At 40.8% G+C, this 23,270-nt stretch overlaps 1 protein-coding gene across 3 annotated transcripts in view; it reads left to right on the top strand.

Annotated features, from left to right (window-relative positions):
• ELP4 (elongator acetyltransferase complex subunit 4) overlaps positions 1 to 23,270 on the top strand; it is a 256,406-nt gene that overhangs the window by 80,951 nt on the left and 152,185 nt on the right. For all 3 annotated transcript variants that reach the window (XM_067532071.1, XM_067532073.1, XM_067532072.1), the window contains exons 6-7: positions 7,206 to 7,290; positions 17,593 to 17,781. In XM_067532071.1, coding sequence (XP_067388172.1) covers positions 7,206 to 7,290; positions 17,593 to 17,781 — 274 coding nt within the window. The remainder of the gene's footprint in view (positions 1 to 7,205; positions 7,291 to 17,592; positions 17,782 to 23,270) is intronic.

The raw sequence follows: 23,270 nt of genomic DNA, 5'->3' as shown, positions 1-23,270 counted from the left end.
TATCCAATCAGCAGGCGCTGTAGGCACGGTAACATTTTAATGTTGGGCAGTCGCTGGAAAAATTAATGGACTCCCTGCTGCAGACCTCCAGGCAGGAAATGGAGGCAATCCTGAATGAGGGGAGAGCAGTAGCTAGAGCATCCCTGCTAGTAGCTTTGGATGTGGTGGACTCCGTGGCCAGGTCCATGGCCTCTGTGGTATCAGTGAGGAGATCATCCTGACTCCAGTCATCCAGTGTCTTCACAGAAGTCTAACAGTCCATGCAGGACCTTCCCTTCGATGTCATAGCCCTGTTAGCTGACAAACAGACTCGAGGCTACATAGACTGAAAGACTCAAGGGCTATGCTGAGCTACATGGGTCTCTATGCCTCCTCCTCCACCAGAAGGCATTTCAGACCCTACCAATCACTGTGACTCAGAGGGCCCTACGGGAAAAGGAATAAAGGGTTTAAACATCACCAGGGCCATTCACCAGTCTCTGTCCCCCAATTGGGCTCGAGTCGCAACCCCTCCTGGGGCAAACAAAGCTTTTGAGGTTGCACATGGGGGCGATCTACCAACCATTGCCCGACATCCAGACTCCTGATTATTTTCCTGCCTCCTGGCCCCTTTCTTTCCAGTCTGGGCAACCATAACATCAAACTGCTGGGTTCTAAGCACGATAGCTACCGGCTACACCCTACAGTTCATTTCCCTTCCACGCCCTCCCTTCCCTGTCCTTTAGGGACCCCTCTCACGAGCTATTCCTCAGGCAGGAGGTGCAGGCACTCTTACATGTGGGTGCAGTGGAAGAGGTCCCTCAGGATCTGAGGGAAGAGGCTTCTATTCCCATTATTTTCTGATCCTGAAGACAAAAGGAGGTTTAAGACCCATCTTGAACGTATGGTACCTCAACAGATATCTCAAGAAGTTGAAGTTTTGTATGGTCTCTTTCACGGCTATCATTTCCTCTCTGGATCTGGTCGACTGGTATGCCGCCCTTGAAATAAAGGATGCCTATTTCCGTATTTCCATTTTCCCACAGAAGATTCCTGCAATTCATGGAGGGCAGCCAGCACTTCCATTCATGGTGCTGCCCTTCAGTCTGTCCACAGCACCACACGTGTTCACCAAGTGCATGTCCGGGGTGGCGGCCCATCTCGGGTGTAGAGGCATTCAGCTTTTTCCTTACCTGGACAACTGGCTCATCCAGGGTTGGTCAAGAAGGCAACTCCAGCATGACATCAGGGTTGTATGGAGCACCTGCCGAGTACTGAGCCTGTTAATAAACTAACAGATATCAAAACTCATACCTGTTCGGAGGATAGAGGTTATGGGGATGGTCCTAGATTCTACACAAGCCAGAGCGCTTCTACCAGAGGCCAAATTTCTGGCAATTTCAGACCTTATAGCCTGGCTATCAACCTACCACCTCACCACGGCGAGAGTGTGCCTCAGCCTCCTAAGTCACATGGCAGCCTGTACTTAAGTGGTCCGGTGTGCCAAACTACATTTCAGACCATTGCAAATGTGGCTTGCAACAGTATACACCCCATCCAGGCACCATCTAGACAGGATACTCATGGTTCCCCAACAAATACTTGTTTTCCTGTCATGGTGGACAAATCCACATCACATGATGGAGAGCGTGCAATTTGCGGCCCCATGACCGATGCTGTCATTGGTCTCAGATGCCTCGGATCAAGGGTGGGGAGCCCACCTGGGAGTGCTCTGGACTCAAGGTCTCTTATCCAGAGACAAACTGACTCTTCACATCAACATAAAAGAGCGCAGAGCAGTCCAGTTTGCATGCGAAGCCCTACCTCTCCAAAAAGATCGTGCAGGTCCTCAGAGACAACACAGCGATGATGTACTATATCAACAGACAAGGTGGAGCCAGATCCTCAGTCCTCTGTCAGGAGGACTTGCACTTGTGGGATATCTGGGTGAGCCACAACGTTCATCTGGAGGAAGTACATCTTGCCAGGACCAGGAACGCGCTAGAGGATCGCCTAAGCAGGTCCTTCTGCTCTCACCAGAAGTGGTAGTTACACCTGGAGGTGGCCGACCTCATCTTCCAGAGATGGGGCACTCCCCAAGTAGATCTCTTGACAACAATCGAGAATAGGAAGTGTGACCTTTTCTGCTCTCTCCAGGGACTCAATGACGCTTCCCTGTCTGATTCCTTTCTCCTCTCGTGGTCAGGTGGCCTCATGTATGCTTTTCCCTCAATATCTGTGATACACAGAGCTCTCATAAAAATCAAGAGGGACAGGGCATGGATCATCCTGGTGGCCCTGGCATGGCCTTGCCAGCATTGGTTCAGGATGATGATTTGAGTTATCGGTGGCCCGCCCTTGGACGCTACTGCTGCAGCTGGACCTTTTTTCCCTAGACTGTGATTGGCTGCTCCACCCGGACCTGGCTTCTCTGTGCCTGACAATGGGGAGACTTCATGGCTAAGCAGGGAGGAGCGGAACTGGTCGGTCCAGGTTCAGAAGGTTCTATTGGAAAGTAGAAAGCCCTCCACAAGGGCGTTCTACCTGGCTAAATGGAAGCACTTCACCTGTTGAGCAGCTCGTCAAAACATCTCATCAATGAAATCATCCATCTGGGTGATCTTAGATGATCTACTCCACCTGAAACACAAAGGCTTGGCTTTCTCATCTGTTAAGATGCACCGGCAGCAATATTGGCTTTTTACACCCCTGTTCAAGGTAGAACGGTTTTTTTGCCCAAGATGGCAGCTAGATTCCTCTGGGGCCTGGAGAGGCTTTTCTCTCTGCTACAAGACCACGTTCCCCAATGAGACCTGAACTTCATCCTTTCCCAGTTCACGGGACCGCCCTTCGAGCCATTGGCTTTGTGCTCTTCATGCACCTGTCATGGAAAGTAACATTCCTAGTAGCTATCACCTCAGTGAGGTAGGTATCAGAAATTATGGTTCTAACCTTGGAATGTTACCTTATACGTTTTTTTAACAAAGATAAGGTCCCTTGCGTTCCTGCCAAAAGTAGTCTCCCGTTTCCATGTCAATCAGGACAACTTTCTGCCGGTCTTCTGTCTGAAGCCACATATCTCCAGTGAGGAGAGATGTCCCCATTCTCTCGACATGAGAAGGGCCTTGGCTTTCTACATTGACAGGACCAAGTCCTTCCGTCATTCCACACAACTCTTCGTTGCAATTGCCGACTGAATGAAAGGGCATCCAGTGTCATCCCAGCGTATCTGGTCGTGGATCACAGCCTGTGTTCGGGCCTGTTACGAGCAGGTGGGGGCAGTACCCCTAACATCCCTGTCAGCCCACTCCACGAGGGCTCAGATGTCTTTTGTGGCCTTCCTGGTTCATGTACCAATACAGGATCTCTGCAGGGTCGCTACATGGTCTTCAGTCCATACCTTCGTGTCTCACTATGCCATCATGCAGCAAACTCAAGACAACACTGGGTTTGGCAAAGTGGTACTACAATCCGTGAACTTCTGCCTGCCTCCGGGGGTACTGCTGGTAAGTCACCTAATTCAGAATTGACATGAGTAAGCACTCAAAGAAAGAACGGTTACTTACCTTGTAACTGTTGTTCTTCGAGATGTGTGGCTCATGTCCATTCCACAACCCACTCTTCATCCCCTTAGTCGGAGTTCTGGCAAGAAGGAACTGAGAGGGAGGGGAGCAGAGCTGGCAGCGCCCTTTATACAGGTGCATACATGCGCTGCTGCAGAGGGCGCTAGAGCTATACCCATACCACTACGGGAAAAATTTCCGGCACCAGTGCATGTGGTGCACACACACCTAATTCAGAATGGACATAAGCAGCACATTTCAAAGAACAACAATTACAAAGTAAATAACCATTCTTTTTTTTTTCTTTTAAACTACTTGGCAGGTGCCCATTGTAGATACTCATTTAGTAAGGGGTTAAATTCCCTGATAAGCCAGAATTGTAAGAAGGTTAGGAGAGGACCTCCCCTAAAGAAGGTGGGAACGGGGTCAGTGCTTCGAATGTCTGCTATAGCAAGGAGAAAATTTCTTCTACCCCACTTTCCTTAACCCGCACATCAGGGAGAGGTGTTGGGGTCCCAGCAGTCATACTGGGACCAGGTTAATTGGTTGGATGACTGACAGAAGACATCCACCAGGTGAAACAAAGTAATGGTGGGAGTCCTCTGATAGTTGGTATGGATTTTAAAAGAAGAATGACCTGCTCTGGATGAGTTATTTCTGGGTAGTTCCCAGATGTGTTAATTACTAAAGTTGTAGCCTAGTTAAATTGCATTCTTGGTATTTTATCATTCTTCCTGTGGTGTCCAAGTCAAAGAAACATGAAATCATTTCTAAAAGAGGTCATTCCCAACCCAGTCACCCAAAAGGAAGTGTTACTCTAGACACTTACCTGTGCACCCCAGACCTGTTTGTCCACTAACGTTCACATACATTCTCTCACCATATCTTCAGCCTGTAGCTTTGCAAGAGGCCCTACTGTACTAATTACAAGCATATGTGTTATAAGATGTGGATTGTTGCTGGGAAGCTTCAGAGTTCATAATAAAACTCCATTTTTAGTGGTTTAATAAAAAGGAATGAAAATTAAATGGTTGGTAACCTGTTATCTGTACTTTAAGTTCAAGCAACACTCTTCTTTTGTACCTTCTGTCCAGGTTGCCTAGTTATAGCAACTAGCATATTGTTTTACTTTGAAAAGATATAAAATAATAATAAAATGGTAATTAGAACAAAGAATGTTTAAGCAGCAGCATTGCATTTTCTTGTATTTAATGTCTTCCGAATGCATGTGCTCAGAAAAAGGTAGATAGACTTAAATTTATGTAGAGAACAATTTTCCAGATAAATTTGGCTAAACCAGATCAAACTGTCTTTCTTAATGGGGTCTACTTACAGATAATAAGCCTATTTTTCATATCCTTGATAATTTAACCTTTGTTAAATGCTTAGAAACTATCAATAGGAAGTCAGAGACTCTGTTGTAACCAGGATACGTTCTTGCCAACTCCTGTTTTATCAGTTACTAGATGGCTAAACAAAAAAAGGATAAGAATGAATTGCTGAAACCCATTAACAGAATTAAAGCGTGTTTGGTAACAAAGCTAAAATAAAAAATGACAAAGAATTTTAAAATAAAAAAATATCATATTTGTGGCTGAGAAACATTGCCAGAATGATAATGTATGTTGTTATGGAGCTATAGAGTTCAATCAACATTTTTCATGTTCATATTATAGTGAGCTAGTTCAAGGTCAGACTAATTAATATTTTTAGACACAAACAAAAGAAAACCTATTGTTCTCATTCAAAAATAAGTTGATTTGTAAAATATTTAACTTTGTTTCTTGAATTCTTACACTGCTATGAAGCTTTTCATTTTAGAGTAGTGAATGAGAAGTTAATATTTTTGAATCTTCTAGCAATGCACTACTTGTGAACCCAGAAAGTGGTTACATGCAGGGTTAACGATGGAAAGAAACTACACTTGTTTTCTTTAAGTTTTATCAGAAGTTCCCAGATCCATCATGTTCTCTCACACATTGAAAATACCAGAGCATGGTGGCAAAGGCAACAGGTCACCTTTGTTGAATAGATAGTGGTGTCTTCCATGCTATGAATACAAGATAGTATAAGATTATGCATGGAAACGTAACATTTTTTCTTTGCTCTAACTGATATTAGGAAATGGTTGTCTGGAGTTCATCCACAAAATTTGACTTTTTGTTTTTGTTCTACTCTGCTTTGGGCTGCAACTTCTGTATAATATGGTAGGTGTTGTTTAGACATTCCTCATGTAGACTGTGTATTGCTGAAGTTTATTTGCAGTTGTGCTTTTCATATGCAATATTAAATTTAAGTATCTTTTGAAACATAGAGTACCTCAATTTAACTGTTAATGGTTGAATGACTTGGGACTCCCAAGGGGTTAAAAAAAAAAACAAAAATGGAAGTATAATTTTGACCCAGAAGCAAAACTTCTACAGTCTAATTGTATATGAGACTATTTTAGAGATCTGTTAAATTTTAAAAAATTGATTGACAAAAGACATTAAGATGGTCGGAATCTACTGTAAGAACTGTTTTGATTTCATCATTATGTGTGCACACAACTTAAAGTCAAATTTTAGTTAAATTTCTATTCAGCTATGTATACTATGAAATACATTCAGAATTAAAATATTGGTAACCTTTGCTAAACCACAGAAGTAGCCCAATGTTGTCAAACTAAACAAATGTTAAAATTAATACAGAACATGATAATACATTTTCTAAAGTATTTAAATGACTTTGGAGCCCAAGTCTCATTGACACTCAATGGGATTTAAATCCCTAAAACTAATCCTGCAAAGATTTAGGCACATGCTGAATTTTATGCACAATGTGTAGTTCCATTGACCTCACTGGGACTACTCAGAGTGCATAAAGTTAGGCCCTGATTCTGCAAAGACTTACTCATGTGCTTAAGTCACTTTAAAATGGGAAGTAGGCTCCTAAATTACTTAGGCACTTGTGGAAGTTTTACCCTATATCTTCTAAGTAATTTACAAACAAATTAATCCTCACAACTCCTCTGTGAGGTACATAGAGAAGAATTGTTATCCTTAAGAATATATGATAGAACTATATTATACTATACTGTTATGTATTTTTAAGCTTTGTTATGGTATCAGAAAAATAATAATAAAAGGAAAATAAAACTCAAACTGCACTGAATTTACTTTTTAATCTATTTAAATGGGAAAAGGACTCATCCATAATTTTTATTATTACTGCAGTATGTATGAAAATTAAAATAGTAGAAGATGAGCTAGGTTGATCATGATATTGATCAGATGTACTTGGAATAGCAATTCATTAGCTATGTGTTAATTATATGAGATTACTTCAGAAATGCTATGGTGGTTTCATATTTTAAATTGCTTATTAAATCATTAATTTTCTAGGAGGTAAGTGAGCCTGACATTGTCATCTTAATCTCTACAGATTTTACCTTTCACATGTTGTCAGGGCACATAAGGCAATCACAACTGGCTTTCTAGAAATATTGTATTAACATCTAGTTTGTTCAAACTGCTCTGATTTTCTTTTTGCAATGTGTCTACCACTTTCAGGCTTAAAACTGCATCTGTTTAATTTTTGTTTATTTTTTTTTGTATGACTAATATAGACTCATAAGAAGGTATCAAAATGTTTTATTAATTTAAATTCTCTTCTCATCAACAGTAATATGATCTGTAGTTACACCAGGCTGCTTCAGTCTATCCAGAGGATCATTTACCAGGAAGGATTTGATGGATCCTATCCCCAGGTACTGAGCACCTTCAGTGTCTTCTATAATCATGTAACTAATGTTGTTTTCAAAATTCTCTCTAGGGTTACACAGGAAAGATCTTGGAATAATTAGTGAACAAGCTGTTTCTAAGCATTGCTGAAGTAAACAAGTAAAGTAAATAGAGAGCATGGGTCATACGTTAATGTGTATTTGGAGTTTTACTCAGTTTTCAACGGATATGGGTAGGCTGTGCAAATTAACTGTGAACCTACATTTTTAAAAGGCTTATTCTATGCTAGTTGCTAAATATAATGAAACCAGGCAAAGTATATTTTCCCCTGTAGATTTTTCAGATAGCTGTTTTAACAACATGGAGTTAAGGATTAATTCACAGAACTGTTAAGAGCTGGTAGTGTATTCCATGTTGTGAGGGTTGGGGTTTGTTGATAAATTAAATGGTATGTATCTTTCAGTAACAAGAATTGAAACACAAGAGCTATTAAAATGCCATTTTAACTTAGATAAACTATTCATATCTCTCAAAACAGTTTATCTTCAGGCATCTCTGTAAATACTCATAAATCACAGCATGAATTATCCAGAATAATTTTTTAAAGGCAACAATTTCAGAAGAACATTTTTTCTAGTTTAACCAGTACTCAATTGACAACTTCCTTTGTCTTATTCAATCAAGAAGACAACTTCTTTGGAGTTCACCTAAATAAAATAATCAATCCTGTGGTGATGCTTAATTGAAAGATAATTATATTATCTTCATTGCTATTGTATTATATTATATTAAAAACTTTAAGGTAAAAGATACCTGTTATAGGTTCTGGAGAATGTCAAAAAAATATAATGTGCTATATACTATTAGGCAGTTGAAGGCCAGTTAAAACTATCTATGAAGAAAGACAACCTTGGATTTTGTTTGGCTGTTCTTTTTCTATCTAGAACCAATTTTTAGGAACATTAACTGTACTTTTGTGTTCATCTAGCTTATTTTTTCAGTTTTCAGTCTCTGCTGAGGTTCATGGGCAAGCGTGTTTTCCCTCTGGTGGCAGTGCCTGTCTGGAGAAGTAAATTGGTCCCTCATAGGCACCTCTTCCCACTTGCTGTAGTAACCATGGCAACAGGCATGTCATAACAGTTCTCACACTACACTGTGCAGGGCTGCTCCTCCAACAAGATGACAGGTCTTCTGGAAGCAGAAAATCTTACAGAATGCAAAAAGCAACAGCACCAAAATGACATGCATACCCTGGGAACCTTCAGCCAGCAAATAATCTGCTACTGGAAAAGACTCCAGTAATAGTGTTTGTTTTTCTTAGATGTTGGTTATAACTCAAATATAGAACCTACGTATATTCCCGAATATATACATATATTCCCTAGAATATATTTTAATACAAAATGGTGACGTCCACAATTTTTTGCAAAAAATGAGGAATAAAACATTGACTAGCATTGTTTTAAGAAATACACATAATGTGCATTATTTAAAAATATTTTATGAATGTTATTAAAAATAAAACCAAAAAACTCCACACACACAAATTCAGAACTGTAAATTTGCTAAAAGTTTTATTTTTAAAGTAAAGCACCTTTTTGTTTCTGAGGTAAGCAATATGTAGCTTTAAGTGTTTGAAGTGTATTCTTTTTAAGCCAGTTAGCTTAATTTAGAAAGCAATTATATCATGCCTAGATGTTAATTTCTGCTTCAGGGAAGATATAGAGAGCTTAAAAAATGAAAATGATTTGCTGGAGCTGAAATGTTACTTTTCTAGTATAATCCTTTCCCTATTCACTACTTTTCTTCACACGGCCATATTTTTCACATTTAGGGGCCCTGTATAGTACAATACAAATAAAAGTATGTCCAAAATTAAAATTAATTGAGGGCCAGATCATACTCTGGGTCTGCAACCTATAGATCTTCCACTTCTATGAGTAATTCAGCTTGTCTCCATGCCATTGCACTCCTTTCCCCTCCCTGAGCCCTGAGAAGAGCTTTCTCTGTGGCCAAATGGAAAGAGGGTGGACCTGGGACAAACCTGCATCCCCCCTACTTCCCCTTCCTCCAAAAACACAAAAACAACCTTCTGTGAAATTGTATTAACTTCCAAGTGGTTCTCCCCTCCGTCTGGAAGAATCCTCTCTCATTGGTAATAGTTTACATGAAACTGGAGGAGAGCTCACAAGGACATGTAGGCACAGGGTTGCTGCACAGAAAGAAGGTTCTGGTTTTGTGTGGACCCCACCTTGAGATTTACAGGGGTTGGTGGCCAAACCCCTGCTTCTTCCATATAGTCAAGAGACAAACCTCATGGAATTTCTAGACATCTTTGCAAGTTGTTCCATGGTAGGGTCTGGCGCTTGAAGCAGTAGCTAGCTTTGCCTTAAGTGATGGTCCACATGTGTAGTACATACGTGGATACGCATGCACACCATGCGCTTGAATCTGGAAATTTTTAGTAAGCAGTGTCCATTGGTCTGCACATGCTCAGTGGAACTCATGCTCTGAACTGAGAGCATATAAAGGGCAGCATAGACTGATGCCTTTCCAGTTCCTTCTTACCAGTATGTGGGTTGAGTCAGAATCCATCTCCACTTCAATCTTCCTCTTCTGTAAACCCATGAATATGATTTGTAAATAGTTTTAATAGCTTAGTATTTTAGTGGTTTATTGTTTGGGTTTTTTATAGTTAGCATAGTTTAGTTTTAGTTAATCTCTGCTCTCAGGGAGACTTCTCCCTCCAAAAAGAAATTATGCCAAGGATTCCTGGGTTCAGAAACCATGTCTCCTGCCCCCCGTTCCTTCTCTGTCAGTGACTACCACAATCACTGCCTCTACTGCTTTGGAAAAACTCCTATCGCCACCAAGTGCAGCTTCTGCTACTCCTGTCCCCAAACTCATGAGGGATGAAAGTTCCATCTGCGGAAGTAGATGTAGCCGAATCTATAGATTTTATTGATTACTTATGAATCCCCAGTTATCACTTTGAGGGTTGACAGATTCTTGTCCCACGATCAGGCCCAGTATTATTCAAACTATTATATAGTTGGGAACCTTGATGTGCACAGTTACAACACTCGCACTATAGGAATTTTTTCTATAATTACAAATAGTTTATTAATACATTTAGCACAGTCACAAACACCCCAACTCAGAAAGGTAGATAGAGATACTATAGAATGTACATCTGTATATCGATTTACTCACACCATCCCTTGTAGAACAACCTGAAATGTTAGCCATCATCTTCCTCATCACCATCACCTTCCCTTTCATTAGCAGTGGCCATAATTCTAGCACCTCCCAAGGACTACATCTCTTTCTCCTACCGCCCCAAGGCTGGGATGTAACTTTTTAAATATAATACACTGATGCCATTATGTTTGATGCATATTCAGTAGGGGATTTTCCCCTTTATCTTATTTGTGTTTTCTCACATTACTAATGTTGGAGTGTTCTCCTATAGGTTAGTATATCGATGATCTCAACTTATTATCATATACGTCAATTCGTTACCATGCCTCTCTTGTGTTTAGGTATCTGCAGATGTAGCTCATGTACCTGTTATATACGTCAGTTTGTTGCCATGACACTCCTGTGGTTGGATCATGTACCTGTAGTTAGAAATTCTTCTTGAACACTCTATTTTCAGGTCCCTAGGACTTGGGGTTTTTCTGTGGGCCATTTATCTGTTCAAAGTTCATAGATCTCAAGCCTTATGCTAACTTGCTAAAGCTAATTTCTTACAGTATACAGATCTGTAGGTTCCTTCCATTATTGCTGAATATAATGGAAAGCAGTGACTATAATAAAGGCAAGCTAGCCCTATGGGTTACACAGCTTATGGAACAGGCTATGATACCCCATTCAGTACATCTACATCAGCATTAGATGGTGAGCAGCACCCCTTCAAGCACAAGCTCTGGAGTAAAGACAAAAATTATTAGGCTTAAGAAACCCTCTGTTAAGAAGTGGAGACCCGAAAAAAAGCATAAGGACAGATCTCCATCCATATTTTCCTCTAAAGGGGAGGATCACTCCCCATCTTGGTCAAAGATGGGTGAACCATTGTGCCCAGGTGCTAAAGAATTAGGCCCTCATAAACCTGTCCTAGAATGAAAGGCGTAAAAGAAGGCTCTGATTCTTCCAGATCCACCTTGAAAACATAAGGAGCTGTGCCGCATGGTTCCACCTGGGATTCCAATGTAGGGATCCCATCTGATGGTTCTGACATTCTCTGTGCAGGATCTTCCAAACACTAGACCTTTGGATGACTCTGATCCCCCGTTGCCCCCCTCAGAAATCTCCCAAACACCATGGAGGACCAAAACATACATCTTGCCAGAGGATATCTTCACTTTGTCCTACCTATAGTCTTCCCTGCTACCACCTCCAGCTATTCTTAGAGACATCCCTATGCCCAGGGGGATCACCTTGAGGAGAAGAATATTCCTCCTGCTTCATCTACATCTAACATCCTCCCACTGGTTTGGTTGGCGCTGCCAGTAGAACAGGAGCCTGTCATCCCACCAAGTGAAACTGATGCTTCTGAAGAGGCTTCCCTCCAAGAGAACAAATCTGGCCAGAGATGAGGAAGGATTTGGAACCCCTGATTTGATTTCTGAATACAACTATGCAGGGGGTTGCTGGTACTCGATGCCTTAGGGTCCTTGCTCTCCATCAATCCCTACCGGTATTACTGGGGCCCATGGGAGCCATACAGCAGATGTCCAGGATCCGTGTGGGAATCACACAGACCCTCCTTTTAGGCCAATACCAAGCAGCTTCATCAGAATTTGCAGAGGAGGAAGAGAGAGCTAGATCTGCTGGTTCCAGCTGGTATGTCATCTTCCTGACTGGATGAGATGATTGCTGCATCATCCCCTACCCACCCAATGACCACAAACAGTACTAGAACTTGTTGCAGAAGGTGGCAGCCAAGCTTCAGGTACTTCTTAAAGTGGTCCAAGACACACAACAGGACCTTTTGGACATCCTCTGGCCCTTCTAGTAAACCAATCCATCCTGGAACTCACCAGATCAGTGTGGCACTTGTGCCCCTACCCCAAAGAGAGAGGTGTTTTGCACCAACTGAGGCAGCAGAGCTTTTATTCACCCACTCAGCACTGAACTCCTTAGTGGTGCAAGCAGCTACAGAAGAATCCAGGGTACAGTATTCTAAGGCTACTCCAACTGACAAGGCTGGTAAATGCCTCAATCTCTTTAGTAAGAAAGATTTCTCATAGGATAGTCTCCTGGTAGTTAGTTAACGATCTACCAGGAGTTGTTAGGAAAATACAATTTCCTTAAATATTCCAAATTTACAGATTTTAAAGACCAACTTCTCCAGGAGGAGAGGGCTCAGTTCCAAGCCCTCATTGATGAAGGTAAGCTAGTGGCTAAAACATCACTTCAATCAACAATTGGTACAACTGATACTGCCTCCAGAGCCAATGCCACAGCTGTCGTCATGGGGTGAGAGTCATGGTTGCAATCTTTGGGGTTTCCCAGAATACCATTGAGGACCTTCCCTTTGGGTCTAATCTTTTTAATGCAAAGATCAACAAGTCTACATGCTCTAAAAGACTCTACAAAAGTCTTATGATCCTTGATCATTTATACCCTGGCCCCAAAGAGAAATCACAAGCAACTCTATAAGCCCAGAGCACCACCTCAGGCATTTCTGTCATCAATGCTCATATGAACTCACACATAAAAAGCAAAGGATTCAAAGACCCAGATATATGTCTTCTTCTACAACTACCACCCAATGCCACTCACCATCCAAGGGGTTCTTTTTATGGTACAGTCAAGGGCTGCAGACCAACACTGATGCTTTCCTTCATTACCCCCCAGCACCACGTTAGTGGCAGCCTTACCAGCTTTGCTCTCAACTGGGCAGCAATAAATACAGACAAGTGGGTACTAGACATCATCCACCAAAACTACACAATAGACTTTCTCACCTCCCCACCACGAACACCCTTTCCAGCTCCCTTTTCAGGGGTCACTCTCACAAGGAGATTCTGCATCAAGAGGTAAATTTTCTTCTCCAGAAAGGGGCCATAGAATATTTGCCCACTCAGCGTCAAGGGAAGAGATTCTACTCCCCATATTTTTGGTCCCCCAAAATTCCAGTGGATGTAGACTGATTCTCAACCTACACCAATTGAATATATTCTTCTGAAAATTGAAATTCTGCATGGTCACATTGTCATCAATAATCCCCTCTCTGGAAGAAGCTACTTGGTTTGCAGTCCTCAACGTGAAAGATGCTTACTTTTGTATGGATATTCAACCATTCCACAGGAAGTTCCTCAGATTCCTGGACCACTTCCAGTTCAAAGACCTTCCATTTGGACTAACTATAGCACCCACACCGTCTTCACAAAGGTGCTTTCAGTAGTGGCAGTTTAGGTGAGACTAAATGGCTCCACTGTCTTTCAGTATCTCAGCAACTGGCTTATGATGGGCTGATCCAGCATGGGAATCCAGTTGGCAACTACATTCCTATTCAGTCTTTTATCTTCCCTGGGAATCTATGCAAACCAAGAAAACTCTGTTCACCCCCATGAGTCCATAGACATCATTGGAGAAACCTTGGATTCGACTACAGTAAGAGCCCATTGCTCCACCAAGAAATTCATACTATGAGCGATCATATAAAACAGGTCACCCTCAAACCTCGGATCACAGTCAGGACTGGTCTTTCCATCCTCAGCTACATGGCTTCATGCATCCATGTTACAACATTTGCCAGGCTCCATCTCCACAGCCTACAGACTTGGCTTCACTCCATTTATTCTTCAGAAAAGGACCACATTGATGCCAAAGTGTCACTTCAAGCCAAGGTTTTGTCCTGTTTTACCTGGTGGACAAAACCAAAGAAAATTTTGGGTGGGAATTCCTTTCCTCATCCCTACACCCGAGGTAACTATAGTCACAGATGCTTCACAGAGCTCATATGACGAATTATGTTGCACATGGTATCTGGACCCTTGAGGAGGCTAGAATGCACACTGACTGAATGGAATTAAGGGCAGTTCATTGGGCCTGCAATGTATTCCTCCCACTCATCCAATTCTGCCATATCCAAGTAATGTCAGACAACATGATGACTGTCTTCTACATAAACAAGCAGAGCACAACAAGATCCCTTCCTCTGTGTGTAGAAGCAGTTGACCCCTGGAATTGGTGTGTCAGATGTCACATTACTCTCTCAGCCTACCAGGCAAACAGAACTCCCTAGCAGTAACTACAGTGCATAACTGCCAAAGCAATAGTACTATAGAAATTAGTAAAGTTGATTGATTTAATTTAAAATAATTTCTTTGACTATGCAAGGTCTAATATCATGGATTATATTTAAAATTGTCAGTTCTACTCTCCAGCACAAGTTTGTTGTTGCAGAACTTTAGTCTATTACTTGCATCATAGTAAAGCAGCCAAGTGAATAATTAGTTTTTCATAATATTTAACCATCCTTATAGAAAGTAGGTAACAGAAAATATACTTTGTCCTCAATGAAACAAATAAGGGCACTTTTAGCATTTTTGATATTGATATATCATTAACTTGGAGTATAAAGTTCTCATACCCATCTTACAAAGAGGAATTAAGCGTTGTCCCATAAGGACCCATTAGACCTTAAAGCAGTTAGGGGGCTAACTTTCTGATTCAGTTTTGTAAATGTGTTTATAAGTTGCCCTTTTTTTATTTTCTTTGTCCAGAAAAAGCAATTTTTTTTGTTATTTACAAAAACACAGAGCAAATCAAGAGGCCTCCATTTCTATTTGTGATTAACCTGTGTATTTAGTTTCTTGCTATGAGATACTTTGAACAGCATTTGTACTTGCTGCTGACTATCCACAAAATATGGACAGCTGATTTCCTAACCCAGCCCTGGTTTGTGAATTGCTTAAACATTACAGAAAATGGGGTTTTCTAGAAATTTTTGCATCCATCATGCTCTCTGATTAGATTCTCAATTCTTAAATCCTTAAACTGGGTGACCATCAGTTGCCTTGCTAGTTGCTCCTTCTCTTACATGGGTGAGGCTGTAGTTCAGGCATCCCTGTTGACTGTTAATGTGGTAGTATGACGGGGGAGAGATATGGTCTTTCAGGTAAGGTTAGCATTTAGGGCTTTATAAGTCAAAACCGACACCTTAAGTTCTACCTCGTATCTTGTAAGTAGCCGCCAGTGCAGATCCCAAAGGAATTGTGTCATGTGCTACCAAAAAGATATATCCTATAACAAACAACTTGCCGAATTCTGCACCAGCTACTATTTCTGGATAGATTTTAAACGTGTAAAGCACATTGCAGTAGTCTGATCTGGAGTTGACAGAGTTGTAGATGGTAGTTGCAAAATCTGAATCTGAAAGAAACTAGTGCAATCTTCTGACTGTACGTAGATGGAAAAAACCCAGCCTACTCAATTTACCTTCTCTTCTGATAGTAGCAACAGCAGCAGTGGGGAGGAAAGTGAACAGACAGCAAGCAGCAGACAGGTGTATACACAAGGAAAAAAGAAGAGGACCAAGGAAAGGTGAACCTGAGAGAATTTGGTTGTTGCTCTCAGTTGCTCCCAAGAGACCCTTCTAAAGACAGAGGGAAGAAGAAAATCCCCTAACAATTTTTTTTAAGAAATTGGGGAAAAGAAACTAAATCATAATATACTCTTTAAAGGTGCTGTATCAGAACATTATATCACTTTTAATTGAGAAGACAGGTGGATGAGGTAATATCTTTTATTGGACCAACTTCTGTTGATGAAAGAAATAAGCTTTTGAGCTTAAATAGAGCTCTTCTTCAGGTCACCTGAAAGCTTGTTTCTTTCACCAACAGAAGTTGGTCCAATAAAAGATATTACCTCATCCACCTGTCTCTCAGTTAAGTGATATAATGTTCTGATACAGCACCTTTAAAGATATTACCTCACCCACCTTATGTCTCTAATATCTTCAGACCAACACAGCTACATCACAGTTGAAAAATCATTTCCAGAGAGTAATCAGTGGTTCACAGTCAAGTTGGAAGTGCGTATCAAATGGGGTCCCATAAGTATCAATTCTGGGTCTGGATCTGTTCAATACCTTAATCACTGATTTAGATAATGGCATAGAGAGTACACTAATAAAGTTTGTGCACGACACCAAGCTGGGAGGGGTTGCAAGAGCTTTGGAAGATAGGATTAAAATTCAAAATGATCTAGGCAAACTGGAGAAATGGTCTGAAATAAATAGAATGAAATTCAGTAAGGACAAATGCAAAGCACTCCACTTGGGAATGAACAATCAGTTGCACACATACAAAATGGGAAATGACTTCTTAGGAAAGAGCACTGCAGAAAGGGATCTGGGGGTCATAGTGGATCACAAGCTAAATATGACACAACAGTGTAATACTGTTGTGAAAACAAACATCATTCTGGGATGTATTAGCAGGAGTGTTGTAAGCAAGACATGAGAAGTAATTCTTCCTCTCTACTCCACACTGATTAGGCCTCGATTGGAGTACTATGTCCAGTTCTGGGTGCCACATTTTAGGAAACGTGAACAAATTGGAGAAAGTCCAGAAAGATTAACAAAAATTATTAAAGATCTAGAAAACATGACATATGAGAAAAGATTGAAAAACCTGGGTTTGTTTAGTTTGGAGAAGAGAAGACTGGGGGGGGGGGGGGCATAACAGTTTTCACAGTACACAAGGAGGAGGGAGAAAAATTGTTCTTGTTAACCTCTGAGGAGTGGACAGGAGGCTATAGGCTTAAATTGCAGCATGGGCGGTTTAGGTTGGACATTAGGAAAAACTTCCTAATTGTCAGAGTAGTTAAGCACTGGAATAAATTCCCTAGGGAGGTTGTGTAATCACTGGAGATTTTTAAGAGTAGGTTGCACAGACACCTATCAGGGATGGTCTAGATAATGCTTGGCCCTACCATAAGAGCAGGGGACTGGACTAGAAGACCTCTCAAAGTCTCTTCCAGTCCTACAATTCTATAATTCTATCACTTTTAATTACTCACTCTCAAAATTCAAATTGTTTCCTTTTAGTTCCATTCCTTCTGTTAAACCAGTATTAGATAATCAAACATTTCATTTTGTCCTGTTGATGCAGAAATTAGCACTACTATACATTTTTTTATTTCTCTCTGGGCTCTCTTACGCTATCGCATGCTTTCTTCAAACTATTTAGTTACTCTGGACATACATACTGTAAATTACAGAAATTCTAAAAATTATCTATCCATTTGATGTGATGCTTTTTTTCTTAATGTGAGAAATAAAAATAACCGTTTTATTTTTTTCTCATCACTAGAAAAAACAAAAAAATATTCTGCGGATAGGAATTCAGAGCCTTGGTTCAGTGTTGTGGGGAGATGACATTTGTGGCACCGATAATCCAGAAGATATTCATAGCCTTACAAAGTTTCTATATGTTCTCCGTGGTCTCCTCAGAATGTCTTTGTCAGCCTGCATCATCACAGTGCCAGCCCATCTTATCCAGGTAGGAATATTATAATTGCTTCTTTTCATAATTTGTTGTAAATGGCTTATCATGAACAAAAAAAAGTTAATGAGTTAATGGACACTTAATGAGCAAAATAGATTGAAATGTAATGAATGATTTTGAAAATTGCATCCTGTTGCAGTTGTTTTGCATCAGTAACAAATGATTTCTAGATGAAATTCTTCTTCATGTATTATGCTTTCCTCTGACATACAGTAGGGTCTTCAACATTATTTAGATGATGAATTTATCATTCAGCAATTACTAGCAAATAACAGTCATTCATAAGCTTTTTGAGTGAGCCAAGAGAATAAAACCAATTTAAGACATTCCGAATAGGCATTCTTCAGCTTAGCATCTTGTGTTTTTAGAGATAGACTTAAAATAATTTTAGCACATTTCTTCTGTGTTTTTGTGATGACGCAATATAATATTGGCTTAGGTACAGGTATAGCTGTCATGTGACTTTGATATGTATAAAATAATTAAGTAGAACATAGAGGATCCAATTCTGATAGACAAAGTTCTGCATTACCATGGACTTCAAAAGGCAGTAAACCTAGAACTGGGAGGGCTGGGTTTGCTCCCTAATTCTGCCATAAATTTCCAATGTGATCATGAGCAAGTCACGTAATCTATCTCGGAGTAATTCTTCCAACTGTAAAATGAGAGGGGTAATAATAAGTATATGAAAGAGGTATACTGAGCCCTGGTCTACACTTACCTGGAAATTCATCGGCAGTCGACGGGAGTTACGCAAGCTACTCTGCGTAACTCCCATCGACTGCTGTGCTTCCCTTCTGTGTGCTGTCTTCACTACACTGTGCCGATGGGAACCTCGTTCCCATCAATGCAGCGCTACTCCACTTGAGGGGTTGGATTTACTGCGTCAAATTTCTGATCAATTGAGCAGGTCTACACTGACCGCTCAATCAATCCAGAAAGATCGATCTGACGGCAGCCGTCAGTATAGACATATCCTGAGTCTTAATTTATTTTCTGAAAAGATATTTTGTTGTAAAAGGAAAAATGTAAAAACTGCTCTATAAGAAGCATTGCAGTTCATAAAAACAGAAATAGCATCCACAGTGAATAATGTTTCTTAAGCATAAATTTGGTAGGAGTATGGTTAACAAACAGAATGTTTTGACTTAAACTTTCTCATAAAGGGCAAATATATGCCCCTTATGTCTACACTGCAATTTTCAAAGGTGTTGAGTGCTCACAGTTCCTATTAATTTAAATGATGTTACAGGCACTCAATGCTCCTGAAAATCAGGCCTATTCCTGTTTTTCATATGTTGCCAGTGTGACCTGAGTGTATCAACACTTCTCTTGTGTATACCTTCAACTTCAGATTATCTCCTTCCCAGCTCTCAGTATTACAGAATAAATACTTTTAATATTAGGTGATAATATACTAAGGACAAAGTACTGTGACAATACTTCTCAGACAGGAGGGAGAATCTGATTGAGCAAGGGGCTCTAGAACCTGTGCTTCCTCAACATGGGGGGAGAGGTTTTTATTAGGGATATTTCCTTGTTCCCAAAAAAGAAGGAAAACCCATCCTAGATCTCAGACAACTGAATGTCTTCATATGCCATTCAAGACTCTAAAATACCCTCACTAAGTAAAGGCAAGCACTTTGCAACTCTTGATTTAAAAGATGCCTATTTCCATATAGACATTCATCCAACACACAAGTGATTCCTATGCTTCAGGTTAGGCCTGGATCATTATCAGTACAAAGTTCTTCCCTTCGGTCTCTCGACAACTCCCAGAATTTTCATGAAGGTGTTATCTGTGGTAGTGGCGCACTTGCGCCACCAGAGTAGCCCGCTATTTCCTTACCTCAACAACTGGCTGCTCACCAGTGTTTCATACCAAAAGGTACAATCAACAGTCCTGTTAATACAACTTCCTTCAATCCTTAGGACTTCAAGTAAGTCCACTTTCATTCCAACACAGCTTCTCTACTGGGCGGAGACACTGATGTATGTCTTCCCACCTATCCCTCTCTTACTTCAGGTCCTGAGGAAAATCTGAGATTTTGGTTCACCAGCATCCTTCAGATACTGAAACATCCCTACATACAAATCCAGCCATAGATTGGGCCTATATCTCAGGTCACTACATGTGCATTTGGCCGTGATCAATGCCTTCCATCCATCCTGTGACTGAGGCTTTTAAAAGGCCTTACCAGAACCTTTCCTCTAGTACAAAAGCCAATGCCTACTTGGGACCTCAATCGCCCTTTCAAACTCTTAGCTTCTTGCTCCCTTCTTCATCTGTCTATGAAGTTGGCCTTTACCTTTGCCAGAAGAATATGTGAGCTCACCATTATGGCCATTCCACCCTACATGGTCCTCCATAAGGATAAGGTTTTTTTGAGGTTACACCTCAAGTTCATTCCAAATGTTCTCTCTGAATTCCATATAAACCAGTTCATTTGCTATGATGCTCCCCTCCTTCCCTGCTCCCCTGAAACGGTTATAGTACAATAAACCTTTGAAATGCCCTTCTGTTGTTTTTGCTTTCCTGTTGGTTTCATAATGCAGATGGAGTTTCCATTGTACTGACTTACAATGCTTATGATGTATCTATCTGTCAGATGTAAATTATCTCCTGTCTGGAAGAAACCTGTTTGTCAACTCTGCCTGACATAGTCTTTAAACATATCTTCGGTACATACACAGAACTCCTTAAATATCATCTATACATACACCTCACAATGATGATGAGGATCAGTATGACTTAAGCTTTTTATTAAGTACCTCAGTTGATCCTCTGCCAATATGTTGGGTGTAGTGAGTTTCTCATGGTTCTCAAGAGTTGCTTACTCAGAACAATGAACCCTTTGCCACTTGGCACTGAAGGATTCTGAGGATCACACCTCCCCTCTTACAGTGATGCAGAGGGTCAGCCATTGGCTTACCATAGATGTTGCCTCATAACCCTCTAGCTTGGACGGGGCATCTGCCAAAATATTTTCTTTTCCCTTAATTTGCACAATTTCCACATCATATTCTTAGAAGGTGATGCTCCAGTGTGGCAGTTTGAAATTGGTGCCTTTTGGTTTGATGTAACCACACCAACAGAGAACGGTCTGTCAAGACTCTAGGTTTTCTGTTAAATAGGGCCTTAGCTTATTATGGGAACCGAGACAATTGCATAACATTCTTTTTCCATGGCAAAATAATTCTGTTCAGTGGGTGTCAGTTTCTTACTCAAAAGAGCAATGGGATGCTTTTTGTTACTTTCCCCTGATAGCATTAGTTCTGCACCTAAACCAATGTCTGATGCATCAATGAACAGTTCAAACATTTCTTTTCAAAATCTGAACTGGTCAGAACAGGATTTCCTCTGTGCTTTTTGTCTAAAGTAACCTTAACGAGGTCCAGCATGCTTAGGTATTTTGCTTTGTGTAAAGTACCTAACATATCATTGATTTGGAGCATAAGATACATACTGTTATTCTGAAATCAACACAAAACCTTATAGTAATCTCTCTTTTAGGAACCATAATAACTGGTGAGGCCCAGGAATTGTCAGATTCCTTACATTATTCTCATTTACTGATTACTTTACAAATTTGTTCCTGCATTGTTCTTGTGATTCAGTTGGCTCTGCAGGCTGAGGTCCCACAGTGTCAATCTGATGAGGACCATTTTATGAGTCAGAGCTGGCATGCTTATGAGTTTGCGGCACAGTCAAAATTCCTGCCCTTTCAATCTGTGTTAACTCTTCACATATCTCAGTGTTCTCTAGTAAAGTGTCATCATGGCATTCAGCCATCAAATCGATGAGATGTATTGTCTCAGAATCCACCTCAGCGCAACATGTTCATAATGGTTTCTCTATTGTGGTAAGCTTTAAATCTATTAACATGCAGAGTCTGTGAAGCAACCTTGCTGTAGGGTCTCTATATGTTGCAAGTGACCTCATTAATCCTTTCCACAACCTCAGAAGGTCCCTTCCATGAGTTTTGCATTTTGTACCTTTTCACAGGTAGTAACATCAGCACGTCCCCCACCTCTAACGAGAATTTACAAGCATTGTAGCCATACCATGCTTTCTGTGCAGCATGTCTTTTAGTGAGGTTCATCTGAACTACTTCCATCTTGTCCCTTAACTCCTTTCTGAACTGCTGTACATATTTAGTCACTGGTTCCCTCTCTGCTTCAGAGCCACCCTCCCAGGAATCTCTGATGAGATCTAGGTGACCTCTCTGACCTTTCCCGAAACAGATGATCAAATGGGGAAAAGCTTGTGGACATTTGGGGTGCATCCTTACAAGCAAATAACATATAGGGTAGCATTTTATTCTAGTCACTTTCCCGCATTTGTATACATTCCCAGCATAGATTTTAGAGTTCCATTGAACTATTCAATTAAACCATTTCTTTCTGGATGGTATGGGGCAGATCTCAGCTATTTTACCCCACACATTCTCCATAATTCACTAAATAACTGGGACTTGAAATTTGTCCCTCAATATGATACCATCTGGTTTGGAAAACTACTCAGCTGAATAGCTACTGTGTTAGCCTCCATATTAAACAGAGCAACTGCCTCTGGGTATCTAGTAGTGAAGTCCACTGCTACCAAAATATATTTCTTTTCTCTCTGGGTTGGACGAGGCATAGCGCAAACAATATCCATAGCCACCCTAAAATATGCCTCCTTTATTAGAGGTAAGCGGTGTAAGGGAGCCTTGTGGAGCCCTCTTGTGCTTCTGGCATAAGTCAAAAGACCTGTACTAGTCTTTCACCACATTCTGAATATTTGGTCAGTACAAATTCTTCTTTAACCTCTCATCTTTCTGCTCTGACCCTAAATGATCTGCACTAGGGCAGTCATGGGCTAACAACATTAACTTCCCATGATGCTTCACAGGCACAATTAGTTGTTTATAAGGCTCCCCAAGACTTCTGTTATTCCCGATAGGGGCCTCTCTATAGTTTTTTTTCCCCCTCTTCTGCAAAAAACCCTCCCCTGTTTTCCTTAGGTGCGGTCCCACTGAAGATGACTTCCCATATGCTTTCTAGTGAGGGGCCTGCTCTCTGTTCTGCTACAAAATCTTGGCTTCTGGCAGCACTAAGAACTGTCTCAGTTATGTGAGGCAATTTCTCCCCTGTTCCCCACCCCCACACTCCTAGAGAGACACTGCTGTTCTCTGCTGAGCAGCAGCTGGAGATGTCCTCTCCCCGCCCGAGCTGCTTTACTATTGAGCTATATTCCTTATTACTACAAGTTATTATATTATCAGCTTTGGAAACAGACAATATATCATTACCAACTAACACATCTGCTGGAATGCTATCCAGTATCCCGACATTTAAAGTACCTTTTAAAAACCTTCCCATTCCAACTGTATTTTAGCTGAAGGCACAGTGGTTTCAAATTGTCCCAAGCAAGGAGTTTTACATCTTAGTCTTCTACCCCACACATTCTCTCTAATCTTATTATTCCCCTGTTCATTCAG

The sequence above is a fragment of the Emydura macquarii genome, unplaced genomic scaffold, assembly GCF_026122565.2.
Source record: "Emydura macquarii macquarii isolate MOO-44397 ecotype Brisbane River unplaced genomic scaffold, CSIRO-AGI_Emac_v2 contig_3240, whole genome shotgun sequence".
NCBI lineage: Eukaryota > Metazoa > Chordata > Testudines > Chelidae > Emydura > Emydura macquarii.
Note: the sequence above shows the minus strand (reverse complement) of the source record. Positions and strands in the feature narration are given on the sequence as shown.